Consider the following 17,187-nt stretch of genomic DNA (forward strand, 5'->3'; position numbering starts at 1 on the left):
AGTCTGCCACTGTAGCTGGCACATGACTTCTCCTTGTCTGCTTGATCTATTCTAATGCCCATGTTACAACTGTCACCTCCCCTTCCTGACAGCCCCTCACCCTTCACAGCCTGCAGCTTCTTTGGATTTCCTTAAACCCGTAGATGTGTAAGAAATACTTTTGTGGGACTGTAGTTTAATCACTGGTGCTACTTCATTGAGTATATCCTTAAGTTTAGCCATTGGCAGTGCTGTGTCACGGTAATTAGACCAGCAAATTGGCTTTTCAAGCCAGCAGAGTTTCATTCCTGCTTGAAAACTGGATAAGCCATGTACTGATGCAAATCAGGACTTAGTGGCTCTTCCTGTCTGTGCAACACTTGCATTCAGAAAGACACAGCTGACAGCACTTGGACAATAAATAGAGCCCAGGAAAAAAAAAAAAACAAAAAACCAAAACAAAAAAAAAAAAACCCCAAAAAAACCCCCCAGGAGTCTGACTATATTAAAATGCAAACAGTCAAGTAATTTTTCAACCAGGTGCTGCGGCACCTGATCCTGAAAGGTTCCAAAGATGTTATATTTGCAGCTGTGACTGGAACGTGCCTTGGGAGGATTAGTTCATAACCCTTTTATGACATCTGTTATAACATCTGTAAGGTGGAGTAAAAATGCTTTCCATCCCACTGGAAACCCCAGCATCAAGCCAAACCTAGGAAACAGAACTACTGACAGCAAAATACTGCTTGCATTATGTATGTGCTGTATGCTTTATGCCGTTAACTAAAATGCTCTTGTTTTTGATGTGTTCTTTATACTTTTCTAGGTAAATAAGTTGAAAGAAGAAAAGGCTGTTTTGACAACCGAAGTTAATAAGCAACAAAAGCTGTTGGAGAAATGTAACAGAGGTGTGTGGTCACAGCAGGTTCTCTAAGAGTTTGCTACATCCTTTGCAGAAGCTTCAGAGCTTTTCTGTTGCAGTACAAAGAGTAGATTACAGAACAGTGAGTGTGGTCCAGATCTGACACTCGACCTTATTGCTGCAGGCACTGCATCAACACGTGGGCTGTGCCAGACTCTCTGTACTCCAGACAAATGTGACAATGTAAATAGCAGGTGTTATGTGAGAATAGGAAAACTTTTCCTGTGTGACACAAATAGCAAATGAGGGCAGGGGCACAGTCCCTCACAGAGATGGAGTTTGAACCTTTATCTCCTGTTTTCCTAAATAATTACACCAGTCTTCCTTTAAGTTGGGACGCAGCTTATAATTTTGAAGGTCTAAAGACTTGGGAGCAACTTGTTTTATTTTCAGAGGATGATGAGAAAAAGGCAGGAGTGCTAGAATATAAGAGGTATGATTTTCAAATGATGAAAGAAAATCAGAAATTTTCCTTTACTGGAAAGAGAAGACAGGTAAAGCCAGGGCAGGGAAAGTCTAAAAAGAGATACGGCTCAGAAAAGGAAAGCTTTTGCATGGTGAAGGTCAGTGCTTCTACATGAGTAATAGTTGACCCCAAAGAAGTTTAGAGGAGAGGGAAAAGGTTTTAGTGCCTTGGATTACTCTCGCCTTTCCTCTTGTTGCTTACTAAGCCTTAAGAAATTAAAAATTGTTTGGTAAAAAGCCTCACTGGGTATTTCACTTTTTTCTGAAGTGGAAGACAATGGGTCTGGCTGAGATATAGTAGGACAAATCCTGTAAGCTTTCTCCAAGTGTCCATCTCTTACCCCTTCCATGTGTCTGCATTGCTTAAGCCTATGACAGGCAGTACTTGAAGGCTCTTACAACACCAAACTTCAGAACAGTTGATTAAACAGTTTAGCTTGAAGCTTTTGATGGGGTAGTGTGGCAGATGAAAATTTTCTGAAATTTTTTTCTTTTTTCTAAGCATTATCAAAACAACAACCTCTGTTTTCACATGTGCCTGTTTTCCTGGAAGGAAGAGTTAAATTAAAGCAAGATTTGTTTGTATGCATGAAATGAGCTAGCAAAGTATTCAATACTTCCTGTATCCTGTGTTTATGTGGCACTGTGTTGGAGCTGTGCACTCAGTGCATTTCAGTCAGAGTTGATGAATTTATCTTAAGTCTTTCTAAGTGTGTCATAGTTTGTTGGCTATTTTTTGTGTGTGTGGTTGGTTTTTGCTTATTTGCTTTTTTAAGTTAGCATCATTCTGTGAGTCAGGTGAGCTGGGATGTGTATCCTACTGTCTAAATTACCACTGACTGTACCTGCCTTTAAAAACTGTTATGCTCATCTCCAAACCAGGTAAACAAATACAGATTCCTCAAGAATAACATAATCCTTGATAGATTCAGCAAAGCTCTTTTGAGGCAGAGGCAAAATATGGTCTGTGGTACTTAATGCCTGTTACTGGAGATTTTGAGTCTGAAAAAGAGGGGGAGTATTACTCTATTAAGAAGATCAGTAATTGTGCATATGTGTGGTGAGGTTTAAGAAAATATTGCAAAGAAGACTGTATATGGAAATGTGAAACTAGGTCATGCTGTCAGTCCGGGATTCATGGTACTAGGGAATAGCAGCTTATCTGGGTAAATCAAACAGTAGTTCTTCTTTTGATCTGTTCCACTTTTATTTCTGATCTTGTTTTATTCTTATAAACAGTGTCTGTGCTGGCAGTAGAGGAATATGAAGAGCTTCATGTAAACTTTGAGCTGGAAAAGAACCTGCGTAAGAAAGCAGAGTCGTTTGCACAAGAGGTGAGTTGTCAAGGAAAAAGGATCTGGTAAAATGAAGACATGGTAACTGGGCAAAACCTTATCAGCTTGGATGACTTGATTTCAATTCCCAGCTCTCATCCAGCCCTACATATGACTTAGCCAACATCTGTATTTCATCCATAAAAACGGGTTTACTGTTTCAACAAGCATTTATAAAGCACTTTGGAATTATTCATGCAGTCTTACCCTATGTCCCTTTTCAAGGCAAGGCTTTAAATTTATAATGGGCTTAGTTAGCCACAGTATTTCAATGTGGAATATGTAGTTGTTGGATCTGGGAGGGATTAGCTGCCTTTCTAGTGATATGTTTTGAAGACTGTGTTTTTCCTGAAAAATATGTGAACTCATAAAAAAGGTGTTGCAATAATACAGTATTAGTTGAGGGACACATATTCATTTTGAAAGATTGTATTGAAAGTACTTTTTGTAATTGAAAAGCAAACTGACAGGCAAGAACTTAAGTACAATGCCAAAGAGATGCTGATTATTTACAAACAAATATATCTTGGATTTTGTCATAATTTAGTTGTTGCCTCTTACAGAATATGGGCCCCTGTTGGTGCAGACTGTCAGAGTAACTGTTCACTTGAAGGTTTTCATTCCATAAATTCCTCTTATCCAAAATGAAATCATTATAATAGTGAACTTCAGGCCTGCATTATTCTTCCATTTGTGTACCTGCTTGTCTTCCTTTGGTATCTTGCTGCTCAGAAAGATTTTTAGAAAGCTTTCTAAAATACATGACCACATGACAAGAAAGGCATTGCTGATTAGTGTTTGGGGAACCAGCATTTCAAATTACTTAAAAAACCTGTTATCATTGGCCTGGTTTCACACTGATGATGTCCCTTGAGTGACCTGAGACATTAGAGACAGGCTCTGGGCCACCGCTGCATCCACAGCAGCGCAGCTTTCTGCTCGAGTGAGGCTGTGTGAGCTTCCTCTCACATGGATTGTGTTGCAAGGTCACAGCTGTGTTTTGTGAGCTAAGTTTTCTAGGATGTGCTTACAGTAGTTGTGTTTGGATTATGCTAAGGGTGTTCAGGGCTTTTCTGCTTGCTTTCATTAGCCGCCTGTTTTCTGTCTCTATAAAACCAAAATTTCTGCTGGATTTTCCCTTGGATTTTGCAAAAGCCCCAGTGCTTGGTTGTGATAAGCTGTGCAGTGTTGGGAGAAGGAAGAGCTTAGAGTAAAGGGCAACACTGCATGTTCAGTGCTTTGTTCTTGATTCGTTTGGAGCGCTTGGAGAATGGAAATAGGAAATAGGCTCCAAGTAACGTGGTTGTCACTGCAGCTGAAGAGTGGCACCTCTTAGTGTCCTGTATTAGTGTTTGAGATGTCTCAAACAGCCTAAATATGTGTTTTAGCTCAGTAAAATACAGAACTGTGGAGCTGCCTGTTTGGTGGTGGACACATTGTCTGTCCAAGGGGCTGAACCACCTTAATTTTGCCTTCATGGTGTGGTTAGCCCATGCATTCAGACTCACCCCTTTCTCTTTCTCCATAGCATGGCTTCATTTTCTGTCTTTGCATTATGGCTGCCATGGGAGGGACTAGGGAAGTGGCTGCTGGGGGCTGATTTTTGGAGGGATGCCCTTGGCCTCCTGCCCTTCTGACAGGTGAGGAGGATTTTCCACAGCTAAGGAGCACTTGGGAGTGCAGGTGTTGAGAGATAATGGGCAGGTGAGCCTGTGTGCAGAAGCGAGCACAGATGGGGGAGAGGAGAGACATGGAGCAAGAGAGGGAGGGAGCAGGCACATATAGGAGTGAGGGAACACTTGAAAATCAGAGCTTTTGATTAAAATAAAAAAAAACCCAACCCAGTACAGCTTTAATTATAGTCATGCTGCTGGCACCACCATAATATATATTTAATTAATCAAAAGTGATCCAACTTCAAACATTAGAATTCATGCTCTTTAGAGGTTCTAAAGAAACTGAGTAAATATTGTCAGCCGTGGTGTGGAGAGGGGGAAGGAAGAGGAGAGAGGGTTTGAAGTGAGTCACAATCCATTGTGAAAGGTACAGGAATCTGCATAAAAGAACTAAATAAATAGAGTGTGTAAGGGGCGGAGGCATGGAAAAATCTGTACCTACCTGAATAAAACAGCGTTGTTAACACAGGAATCTTGGCAAGCTTAACCAGAATTCTAGTGTCAGGTTTTAAGAGACACTTTAGATCTCTCAGCTGTTTGTGGAGCAGTTTATAAGAAACAAAGGAAGGCAGAGAGTATCTTGAAGGCCATTGCAATAATGTAGAGGTAGCCCTGAAAAGCACTCTCCCACAAAGATGAGCAAAATACAATACATGCAGCCAAAGCAAGCCAAGAGCAGGAGAACATGGTGTGAGAAGCAAATTGAAACTCTTAGTGATGTAAAAATCTCATGAGTTTAACAAAATAATCTTGCATAAGTGGTTTATTAAACATACATCCTGCCTTGCAGCAGTATTTTGTAAAGCGATGTTGTGGTTTAAGCCTAGCTTGGCAACTCAGCCCCACACAGTGACTTGCTCACCTTCCCCTGATAGGATGAGGGAGAGAATTGGAAGTTAAAATGCGAAAACTCATGGGCTGGGATAAAGACAGTTTCCTAAGTAAAGCTAAAGCTGCACACAAAAGCAAGGCAAAACAAGAAATTAATTCACTGCTTCCCATGGGCTCAGCCTTCTCCAGGAAAGCTGGGCTCCACTGGGTACAACAGCCACTTGAGAAAACAAACACCATCACTCTGAATGTCCCCCTCTTCCTCCTTCTTCCCACAGCTTTACGTGCAGAGCATGATGCCATGTGGCCTGGACTATCCCTGTGGGCAGTTGGGGTCAGCTGTCCTGGCTGTGTCCCCTCCCAGCTCCTTGTGCACCCCTGGATCACTCACTGGTGGGCTGGGGTGAGGAGCAGAAAAGGCCTTGACTTTATGTAGGCACTGCTCAGCAATAATGAAAATATATTTCTATTATCAATGGTGTTTTCAGCACAAATCCAAAACACAGCCCCAAACCAGCTACCATGAAAAAAATCTACTCTTCCAGCCAAAACCAGCACAAGTGAACAGTTTATTATTAGTGTATGCTGGTGTGGAGATAATCCTTGCACCAGAAGTTCTCTGGAAACCTCATGGAGAAGAAGCAGTGTGCTCTCAAAGTTGACATTGAGATGGTTTTTTTCCTGTCCTCTGTATCGTGGACAAATAGAAATGAAGTGTCAAACTGCTGAGCAGTTTGTTGGGGTTCCTTTCACTTCTGAGGCTAGTGCAGGCTTTTGCTCAAAATGCACAACTGGGAAAAGAAAGTGGTTCTCAAGTGTTTGTGGTAACCTGTAAAACAGTTTGCAGTTGAGAAGTTGAAAGGCTGCATTCAAAGGAACTATGATCCAGATGGATTAAAACAATTCAGTGAATCTCTAATGTGCCATCGTTCATCTTTCCATTGACTTTCTGTCCCATGCTCGGTGCTTACACCATCCTACAGCTGTTTGTGCTTCTAAGTAACTGTTGCACAACAAAATGTTTGCATTTAACTTGTTTTTTCTCAAAATACCTGCATCCCATACCTGAGCCAGTGCACAGCGGACTTTACTGACTCTGCAACTCAGTCTTCCCATATTGAAAGATAAAAGGTGGCTGTGAACTTAAAGAAAATCATTGTCACTCTTAGCAAATGTCTGCACTACTCATGAGGTTGCATGCAATGAGTTCAGTTATCTTGATGACATGAGCTCCCAAAGAACTCTTCCTTAGATGCATTTGTGACCTTCTGGGTTAATTTGTGAGGACTTCTGCATTAACAAGTTACATTTGTGAGTGGATGCTGCAAAACCAGCACTGAGAAGCAGCTTCTTGCTTACAAGTGCCACACTCTGTGCTTTGCCAAGGGTAGTTCAACAGCAACTGGTATCTGAAAGTACTTAATTTTCAGTCCAGCTGACTGAACTGGATTTAATAATTAAAGAGACATGATAAGTAGTTAGTACTTGAATTCTCCTGAGCTTGGATGTTACCACTTTTGAAGCACGATTTAATGCTAATATGTTTCATCAAGCTTTTTCACAGGAAGAGGCTTGGGGAATGGTAAGAGATGTATGTTCTAGGAAACTCTTTGGTCTCTTTCTCTTTCCCCCCATCTCTTTTTGTTCAGGCAATTAATCTATGGGGGGAAAAAAAAAAAGTGAAGATGTTTCCTTTTTTTTCATGGGGTGTATGATCTACTTCTGAATCTATTAGATGGTGTCTAAATGCTGTAAGGCTGTGAGCATTATAGAATGTATTACTATGCTTCTACCAAGACAGAAAGAAAGCTGCAGGAAATGAAGAAAGAAATAAATAACAATAGAGATTATTTTTTCCCCTGTATTTTGGGCAGTTATGCCTCATAAGTAAAGAATGAGTGCTGTAGTTTGAGAAACCCTTTTACACAACAGGCTGGTAAAGTAAATAATGTTTCATTTTTAAGGAAGTCACATTGTTGATGGGAATTCAGTTTGCTCACACTCAAAAGTACATGCTCCAAGCACCTCTGTGGTGAGAAGCAAATGATGGACAAAAAAGAGGCTTAACTCATCTATTCCAGTTCTCCCATTCTGAGTGAATTAGACCTCTTCTTCTGAGCCACAAAACTTCCTAGTGCTGCAGCTTGTAGCTCTTTAAAAACAGTCGCTTCAGAAGCTGTCTGGCAATTAGCCAGGTAACTAAAACCAACTGTGTTGTATCTTTATTGGTCTGAAATATTACGAATCATCTACATGAGTGACTGTTGGCTGTCCATAGTATGCATATGTCCTTTTTCATGGTCACACTGCTCACTTTCCTGTGGCCGTATGAAAATCCAACTCAATTAGACTTTGACTCCTCTAAAGGAGTGTATATATATATATATATTTTTTTTTTTTTTTTTTTCTGAATAGCCATTGAACTAAAAACCATACCTGGAGTTGTATTGTAATCCTGAATTTAGAGCCACTTAGTGCCCTGTCAGGCCATAATCAGACATGATCACTGTGTCATCCCCATCACATAAAATCCTTCAAACAGCCTGTTCTTTTGGGGAGATACAAGTACCTTGATCCTACCTCCCTTGGGACTTATTTGAGGTCTGAACACAAGATTCAGGTACACATGATGCAAAAGGCATCAGCTCCTGCAAACTGTGACCAATGTAAATGGTTACCCCTCTGTGAGGATGACTCACTAATTCCTCTGTAGGTTGTGGAGGGGATAGGGCGATGCTGCTGAGGATTGAAATAAGGACCAGCTGCTCAGTTGAGTGATCTTCTCTTTTCTGTTTGACACTTCCCAAGTTGGACTCTGCCTTGCTACTTACCTTTTGTTATTCTATTTATAGAGGACAGCATGCCACTGATTTTTATTTTACTTTATGCAACCATTGATTACCCTACTAGAACAACACTTGCTGTATTGGGACATTTTTATCCCTTCAAACTGTAACTAAGACAAAAAAGTTACTGCTCACAGCAAATGCCCAAAGGATGTATAGATGGAAGCGTAGCCACACATGGATATTAAAGAATTTCCTTTATCATTGTTTTGCTCCTGGGAGAAGGGTTGGTTGGAAAGCATCCAGTTTTATCCTGAGCCTTGTTTGAACGAGGATCGGTGTTCCCAGGGACTTGACACTAATGGAGTTGCTTTCTAACTTTTTTAATGAGGAAGAATTCCTTTTTCAGTCCTGCTGTAAACAAAAAACAGCTGCAGTGAACGCTCTGTTGGGTAGGGGCTGGAGCAAGGGGCTGAGAATGAGGTATGGCCTCACTGAGGTCAAGGGAAAAACTTCTATCATTTTCACCCCCTTTTTTCCACCTCCCCAGTTCTTGTGAAAACTCTGCTGATGCAAAGTGGCCAGCTCCCAGATTTCCTGTATTTTGAAGCTTCTCTTTGTAAACTCAGGGAGAGAAAAATACATAACTGGTTTGCACAACGCTGGGAGATTTAAAAAATCAGACTGATATGTGTAAGCAAATAGTTTTTCTTTGTGATGTGCCTTTAGCTGCAGGTGTGGTTTTCAGTAGATTCCTGCACTATTGACTTGTGTTTCCAGCATTGATTGGGATGCTCTGCAGATAATTGTCTAGCAGGTGGCAAAGTCGGAACTAATCCATCAATTGGTTAAATTCCACCTAGTCCAAATAATCTTGTTAGTAGCTGTTTTGCCCTTTCAGCAGTCACTTTAATTAATATTCAGGGTTGTGCAGACAGTCAGGTTTCTGCCCTGCTGAACCAGGAATTGATTTTTTAAAATTTTAAATTAGAATTAATTTTTAAGGGTCTTTTTTGTCCTGTGTCAAACACACAGAGCAGCCTCTCAAAAACTTTGAGTCAGTACCACCATCTTGCTTGACAAGACTGTCCTGTCTGGCTTTGTCCCTTCCACTTAGAATATGTTGGCACTTAGAGAAATTGTGTAAGTAACTTCTGGGATGGATGAGACTCCCCATGAGAATTTGGTTCCCATGTGTTGATTGCAGCATTACCTTATAATCAAAACTTTTTTTGGTGGTGTTGAAGACACTTTCATATTTGTGAGCAGGAACATATTTGCAATATCATGAAAGCAATTTATAAAGCTAATTGAAAATGCAGGACTTGATGTGAAAGCTTCTGAGGGAAAAAGTTTTCATCCAGATCTTCAAAAGGATTTTTATCATTTTGTTGCAGAAGAACATGAAACAAAGTGAATATGAATTTTCTGCACTTGGTGAAGTATCTGCTCAAGTTGAAGAAATCAAGTTGCTGTACTTGATTTCTTCTTGTTTTGGCAGCTTTTTGCTCCCTCAGGCTGGAACAACTCGGGTTGGGTTTAGTGGCAGAAACTTGGTGAATAAAAATCTGGAATTGGTCACGTTAAACTATTTTTCAGATTCCAAAAAAAAAAATCCAGGTTTTCGCTTTGCTTTGAAAGTTCGCAGTGGGTAAACTGTGATGTTTGCTGAAGTTGGCTTCTGGAGAGAGGTTGTTTCTGTCAGGGTTAAATAACTTCTGTGAGTGACTTAACAGGAACACAGAAGACTTTGAGACAGTATTGAGTTGTTTTGCAGTGACTTAGAGGCCTTTCTCAATATGATGTTCAAAGATGCTGTTTCTTTTAAGAATATAAAGTGTTAAATGAATTAGTTGCAATACAAAGGCAAACCTTTATGGATTGTTGTGGGTAGCTTTGATTCTGAAATTCTCTTGCCTTTGAACTGGTTTTGCCACAGCCCTACTAGTATAAGATAACATAAGCGTAAATTGGTTTGACTGGCAGAATTTGGGGACAGAGAGCTGATGTCCAGTGCACATTTGACTTTGCATTGTCAGCAGTTTGTTCCTGTTTGTTTTATAACAAAGTGTAGCACCAGCGCCTACGTTCATCATTTCCTCTCCATCAAATGCTTCCAGTCCTTTGCTGCCTGCCCCCATGGCACAGCTTTGCCCAGTGGAGTGTTCATTGCAGGTTTTATTGGCATTAGGGCTGCATCAATTGACTCCTCCTGGCACGCAGGGTCAGGCAGGCTGCGAGGGGAGTTAAAAGTTCAGCGCGGTCAGTGGCCTTGTCGCTCTGTCTGCACAGCTACACTGGGAGCTGCTTGCTGGGAAGGCTCAGCTGAAGTGTCTGTGCAAAGAATGCTTGCCACAAACCTGCATCAGCTCATATTTGTTTAATATCCAAGTGTATTAAAAGAAATAAATCACAGGGCAGTGCAGTAGCACCAGACGGGAAGAAACCATGTGTTTGTTGTATCCGTAGTTTTGGTTTGTGAATAAACAGGATGGGAATCTGAAAAGACATCATGGAACTTTTGTATATTTCTAATACTTTATTTTTAAAATACCTCCTTGCTTTTGCTGAGCTCAACAGCAAAACACAGCAGTGTTTTTGCAGTCTGAGGGAGTGCCTGCATTCTCAGGCTGTTCTCTGCTCTCCTGCCATAAGTGGCTCTGCTGACCTGTGCACACTCATGTGAAACCTCAGCATGACCCAGTCCCTGTTTCTGCTCTGAGAACAGGCACAGCTGAGTTTGTCGAGTGGAAGCCCATGTTGCCTGGGGGCAAACCTCTGTCTGAAAGAGATGTCAAGGTGCAGAATAAATACACCAGGAATTTTTTTGTCAGGAAGCAAGCTTTTTTTTTCCTAGTTCCTAAACAGTCTGGGAGGAACAGATCTCATAGGGAAACTGCATATGCTGACAGCTTCTGCACCTCTTAAGTGAAGCCTAGAGAAGTGTGTGATTTTTTTTTGGTCAATGTCAGGTCTCTAGACCTTTTGATTTTTGCCCACCCCCCCCAATGTATTCATTTGCCACATCAAAAATATAACTTGGGGAGAGGAAGGAACCCAAGGATCAGAACTAAAAGGCTGAAATTGCCCTGAAAAGCCTTTTCCCAGGGCAAGTACATACACTGATTACACAGACATGGACTGAAATTCATTTCCTGAAGAAATGAATTTCCATCATTCACATACCCAGCTAACCCTCAAATAAGTGGGCTTTATGCCAAGGCTTGCAGAGGTGTTTGAGGAGATAGCCTGTGAATTCATAGATACTTTATCTTCCACCTAGAGTTCTTTTAATCTTTGCAGAGCTCCCAGAATGGGGCTCAGATTGTTCCCATTTCCAGGAAACAGAATTCACAGGTGTGTTTAAATTCTGAATGCTGCCAACATGTGGGTAATTGAGGTGTAGCAGTGGGTGGTTCTCGGCAAACACCTGGTTCCTTTCAGTGTGAGCTTAGCTCTTGTGAATTTTATTCTCAAACTTCCTTTCCCCTTCCTTCTCAGCTTCTTCCTCACTATTCCTACCACATTAACACAATGTTAATATCTCATTTTCTTTCCAATTGCAATTTTAGCATTAGACTGTGCCTGACTGTTGTTTTTGTCGGGGGTGGGCTTGTGTTGGCAGATGTTTATTGAACAAAACAAGATGAAAAGGCAGAGTCAGTTGCTTCTGCAAAATTCTGCTCCTGATCAACAGCTGTTGAAGGCTTTGGATGACAATGCTAAGCTAACCCACACATTAGAAGAAGAGAGGCTTCAACACCAGCAAAAGGTAAAACAGAACTTCTTTTAATCTCATGCAGAAGTCTTTGAAAACCTCCTGAATTTAAGGAGTGATATGTCTTTATAACATTCAGAATTACTTGAGATCGTATCCCCTGTAAGAGCTTGGAGTTTAAGAACTAAATTTCAGAGAGAGTTGTGATTCCCTTCTTCTGGGTCACTGTTCAGACATGAGTACAGAACTCTTGTGCCCGAAGGCACTGGTTTAGGTAAGTATTTTATTCTGGGTGCCAGTAAAGTGCAATTACAAGCAGTAAGTCAGGTTCCATTAAGTGAAGAGATGACAGGAGAATATTTTGGACATTGAGTAATACAAAGGGTGTCTTGGAGGGATAAGCAAGAAAGAACATGAGGTGAGAGGCAGTGCACAAGTGGTCTGGGTCTTGCTGAACAAATGGATGGGGGAAAGCCAGACATACTGGAGCAAGGAAGGGTAAGGTGAATCTGCAAAGTGGGGTGAGAGGATATAAACAAATGTATTCTCTGAAACTGGACTAGATCAAGCTCTTAACTGGGAGAAATCACCATTGCTTCCCAGGAAAGCCTGAAAATGAGCTTTCCTTTAGCCCTGAGGCCTGTTCCTAAAACTCTGGTAATAGAGCAATGCTAGGGATAGGTAAACAATTCCTGTCATTTCATCCATGCAGCAATACTGAGACTGTGTAATCTCAAATGATTCCAAATGAGTATTTTGGAAGAATAATTGCCAGTTCACAGAAAACCTCTGCATCTTTGGCTACTTTGAAGTCTAGAGCAAAATGTATATATTTAGGGAGCTGTGAAGTTACTGCTACTCTGCATCTGAATGCTGCCTCTGAATCCATAATATTCCATTCCATAATGTTCCACTGGCATCTGCATGATTCGAGACAAGGGAGTTTAAATAATGAGCCTGTCAGTGGAAGCAGTAAGAGAACAAAAATGTCAATGTTCTCGTGCTTCAAATGAGGAAATGTTCTGAAATTAAATTCTAATTATGTGATAAAAACTCTATAAAAAGAAAGGGAACAATGTAGAGCTTAACCAGTTTGGAGCTAAAGACATATTTTAAAGAAGAGATAAAGCAAGTTGGGGTCATAACAGAAAATTCTGACATCTCTCAGAAGAATCCTTCCAGCTCTCATTAAAAAATTTTCCTTTTTCTGGGACTTGTGCTTCACTCCTATACTATAACATGATGTTTTCAGGCCTAACTGTGCCTAGTGGGTTATTTGCCAACAGGAGGGACAGAAAAATCCTTTTATTGTGATGAATGCTCTTGTTTGCCAACTGCAGATCAAAGAATTAGAAGAGCAGCTAGAGAATCAATCACTGCATAAGGAGATTAGTCGCCTTAAACAGCAACTAGAACTTTTGGAAGAAGATAAAAAAGAACTGGAGCTGAAGTGTCAGCATGCAGAAGAAAAAGCTAGAGACCTAAAGCACTCAGGTAAAATTGTGTAATAACTTCCATTTTAGCGGTAAAGTGTGTGTGGGGAGGGTGGTTGGTACACATCTAATGGAATTATATGTGTTATATTTGAGACCCCAGAAGCTTTTGTGTAGCTGTGATCCAGACCTGTGCTTCACTTGACAAAGTACAGCAACTGCCTTAACTGCAGAACAGCTGTGTCCAAAATGTGTGTGAAGAAAGAACCTTGTAAAATTTCTGTAAGGAACAAAAATCCTGGTGTTAGGTTGCCCTGAATCTTACAGATGGATAAACATATGGAAATGGCTCTCTGTGTGAAAGACGGTACCTGGAATTTAAAGCCACTCAGTTGATTTTTAATTTGTTTACATATTTAAAAGTAAGTGTAAAACACTGTAATTTTAATTCAAATCCGTCATTGCAAGAACAAAGAACCATGTCCACTTTGGAAATCATATTCTTACTTCTGCCATAACCTACTGTACACAGAACAATTGCTAAGGATTTTTGTAACTAAAAGAAATTCAAGACTTTTTCCTCTGTTTCTGCCCTTCCCCAGTTAATTACATTTGACAGCATTTCAAGTGCAGAAAAGTAATTTCCACATTTTAGGTCTGACATGAAAACAGGAGAGGAAAAAATCCATTCTGTCACCACCCAATTTTGACCATTTTTATGGGGAAAGCCCACACCATCAGTAAGACAGAGATAGGTCTGGAGGCTGAAATTGCCAATTTCTGTCATCTCTTGTTAGTTCATTCTCAAATACAACCTCAAATAGAGCATTGCAGAAATGGATAAAGTTTTCTCTGCTCTGTCATTTTATATGAAGAATCCTGTATGAGGCAAAGTTTCAGTAGTAACTCAGGTTGGAGGTAATTGGTTTCATGGGAATCCTGCATTGTTCTTGGTAGAAAATGCCAAAAAATGGACTTCCAGCAGTTGTGTGGTTTAGTCTTGTTTGTTCTTTAGTTAATTAGTAGGGTTTTTTTCTTAAACGGTCAAAGCTGGTTTTTAGAGGAGATGAGAGAGCCCAAGAACTCACTGTGGTTTCTTTCATTGCTCTTGTGCAGTTGATGAACTTCAGAAGCGAGTCCAGCAGTCTGAAAATCCTGCTCCGCCCCCGCCGCCACCACCGCCCCCGCCTCTCCCTCCTCCTCCTCCCCCCAACCCCATTCGGTGAGTGCTCACACCCAGTGCTGCTCTGCAGAAGCAGAATTCCTTACATCAGCTGGCATCCAAGCAGGAAGAGTGTTTTTAAAGGAAAAAAGGCTTTCTCCACCTGTCTGGGGCTCCTGAGCAGCAGCACACGCTCAGGGCCCCACCTGCCCCCAGACTTAACACCCTGACCAATTTTGAACAGTGTCTGCCTTGCCAAGCCCAATAAATTGTCTAGACTGTGACTTTGGAGGAGGAGGGATACCTGTCTCCTCTAAATTTAGGAGATTATTTTTTTTTCTATTCACCTGATAGCTGTAATTACAGACTTGTGAAATGCTTTCTATTGCCAAGAAAACTCCTTTGAACCAAAGGATATGTTAGATTATTGTGTGTCCCTTCATGTCAGATACTGATGATGAAAATGCAGACTCCGTTGAGTTCCCACAATTACTTTCATAAGTTAAAAAGGAGAGGGAAAAAAAACAAAAAGAAAATTACCACCCAGTCATCAAGCAGTTTTGGGCAAAATTACCAAAATTTGGCCTGATTTCTGCAAAGGACTATGAAAGAGCATGACCAGTCTATGATGTATCAGACATTAGACCCAAATGAATTAACTAAATACTAAAGGGTCCTTAGTTAATTTTAGAAACCCAGCTAATCTCTTCATGTTGTCTGCTTAGTTTTAAGAATAAATGGACTTTGATGACAGTTTGCAACCTTCTGTATTAGAAGTGACATCCAGGAGTCTTGTAAACTACTGTGTTAAATGTATGAATAGATAGATTAGCGGGGAGAATTCATCCCTTTGTTCATCTTGCATTGTTTTTAGAAACTCAGCATGTTCAGGAAGATTGTGTTTGGCCTTTTGCTTCTTTTATGTCCATTAACTCATTTGGCCTGCTTGCTTCTTTCTCACTGATGGGATAGCATGAATTAACTGCGTAGGGGTGTTGTGGGATTTTTTGTTTAAATTTATGCCCTTTAGTGTTTGGAATAGGTGAAAGTATTAATTTTAAGCCCTGTAGTAGGAAAGTCAGACATCTTCCTCATGCAGTATGACATGTATGTGTATAGAAGTTGTTTCAGGGCATAAGCACTGGGTGCTGGTTTTTTCTGGGACAGAGTTTTGACCCTTGATAGCAGGGATGTCACTCTGCTGTGTAAGGAATGATGTTCAGTAGGGAGTGACTGGCCTTACTGACACATCAGATGTGCACAGGAGCTTGTACTTGTTCTTGGAGATGAATCATTTACTGGTGTGGAGGTTTACGTTGTGACTATAGCGAGGGGATAATTATTTGACACTGTAAGAAGATTACAAACCTGGAGATGGTGAGGAGATACTGATCACCATATTTAAGTGTCCTCTGGAGAACAATACTTCAACATCTACAGCTCTCCTTTCTGTTTATTATGCCGGAGCAGCTTCCATTTGTCATGTGTCACAATGAGACCCTGGCTTTTAATATTCAAATCTGGAGTGTTTTGATTTGTGCCTAATGTCTGTTAAAAAGAAATAAATTTCTCTGGTGCATTTTGATGGGAGGCATTGTGGGGGGTAATTCAGTGCATCTGCATTCAAGAACCATTAAATGAGTCTTTTGTAAGTGGCTGTATAATCAGGTATAAGCAAGCTGGTGGTGTGTTGTGTTCAGGCTGATCCAGGACAGAATGACAATCTCTGTTTCCTTTTCCCCCCAAGGTCTCTCATGTCAATGATTCGCAAGAGATCTCACTCCAACACCAACGTGAGCAAGAAGGAGAAACCTCCTCAGCAGGAGTCAGGTATGGCTCATCCCTTCTCAAGCCATGTGGGTTGTCCACTGGTACTGCAGGAAAAGCTGGTGGAAAGGAACTGTGGATAAAGGTGGTGATTCAGATGCTTTTAAGTGTCAGCATTAACTACAGCTGTCCGTGTCCCAGCACATTGCTCTGCCTTGCAGTCCAGAAATGGGACTGCAGCCCAGGAGTATGTGCACCACGATGGGAAGTGGTATCTTCAGTACTGTAGCTTCGGTATTCCCGTGAGGGGTGGCTGAGGACTCTGGGCTTGTCTGCTTTGGAGAAAAGGAGGCTGAGGAGGGACTTTATTGCTCCCTACAGCTCCTGAGGGTGGGACAGGGAGAGGGAGGTGCTGAGCTCTTCTCCCTGGGATCCAGTGACAGGACACAGGGGAGTGGTTCAAAACTGCCTCAAGGAATGCTTAGACTGGACATAAGGAAGCATTTATTTATGGTGAGAATGGTCAAATACTGGAACGGGCTTCCCAGAGAGGTGGTTGGTGCCCCAAGTCTGTGGGTGTTTAAAGCCTTTAAGAACATGCTCTTACTTTTGGGTAGCCCCAAAGTGGTCAGGCTGTCAGACCAGATGGTCACTGCAGGGCCCTTCCAGCTGAAACATTCTGTTGTATTCTACTGCAGATTTCTTTGAGATCCCAAGTAGATTTGTGTGGCCCTCATGGCCATCTCTGCCTCCACAACTGAACTGATCATCAGCATCCAATTTACTTTTTCCAAAAGGATTTGAGTATGAACAGTCTTTGAGGCTGCAGGTCAAAAACCTCAAGGGAAGACCTAGCACTTGCTGTAACTGGAGGAAAGTTCTAATCTACTGCTCGAGCTGCAGCATGTGCAGGGCTTCGTGCTTCCACAGGTTACCTGGAAGAGGCAGAAGACCAAACCTACGAGCGTTAAACAGAGAGCAGGTTAAATTCAGCATAATACAGGGAAATTTCCAAATTTCCACATGGCAATTTCTTCTGTCCAGAGTCTCTCCACAGAGCTTGTTTGTTAAATGTTTCAGTTTTCATCCCTCAATTCATATCTTGTGAAATTAC

At 41.2% G+C, this 17,187-nt stretch overlaps 1 protein-coding gene across 2 annotated transcripts in view; it reads left to right on the forward strand.

Annotated features, from left to right (window-relative positions):
• Positions 1-17,187, forward strand: part of SHTN1 (shootin 1) — a 54,412-nt gene that overhangs the window by 22,534 nt on the left and 14,691 nt on the right. For both annotated transcript variants that reach the window (XM_048311103.1, XM_048311102.1), the window contains exons 7-12: positions 806-887; positions 2,606-2,700; positions 11,619-11,765; positions 13,052-13,205; positions 14,261-14,366; positions 16,054-16,136. In XM_048311103.1, coding sequence (XP_048167060.1) covers positions 806-887; positions 2,606-2,700; positions 11,619-11,765; positions 13,052-13,205; positions 14,261-14,366; positions 16,054-16,136 — 667 coding nt within the window. The remainder of the gene's footprint in view (positions 1-805; positions 888-2,605; positions 2,701-11,618; positions 11,766-13,051; positions 13,206-14,260; positions 14,367-16,053; positions 16,137-17,187) is intronic.

This window comes from Corvus hawaiiensis, chromosome 8 (genome assembly GCF_020740725.1).
Source record: "Corvus hawaiiensis isolate bCorHaw1 chromosome 8, bCorHaw1.pri.cur, whole genome shotgun sequence".
Lineage (NCBI taxonomy): Eukaryota > Metazoa > Chordata > Aves > Passeriformes > Corvidae > Corvus > Corvus hawaiiensis.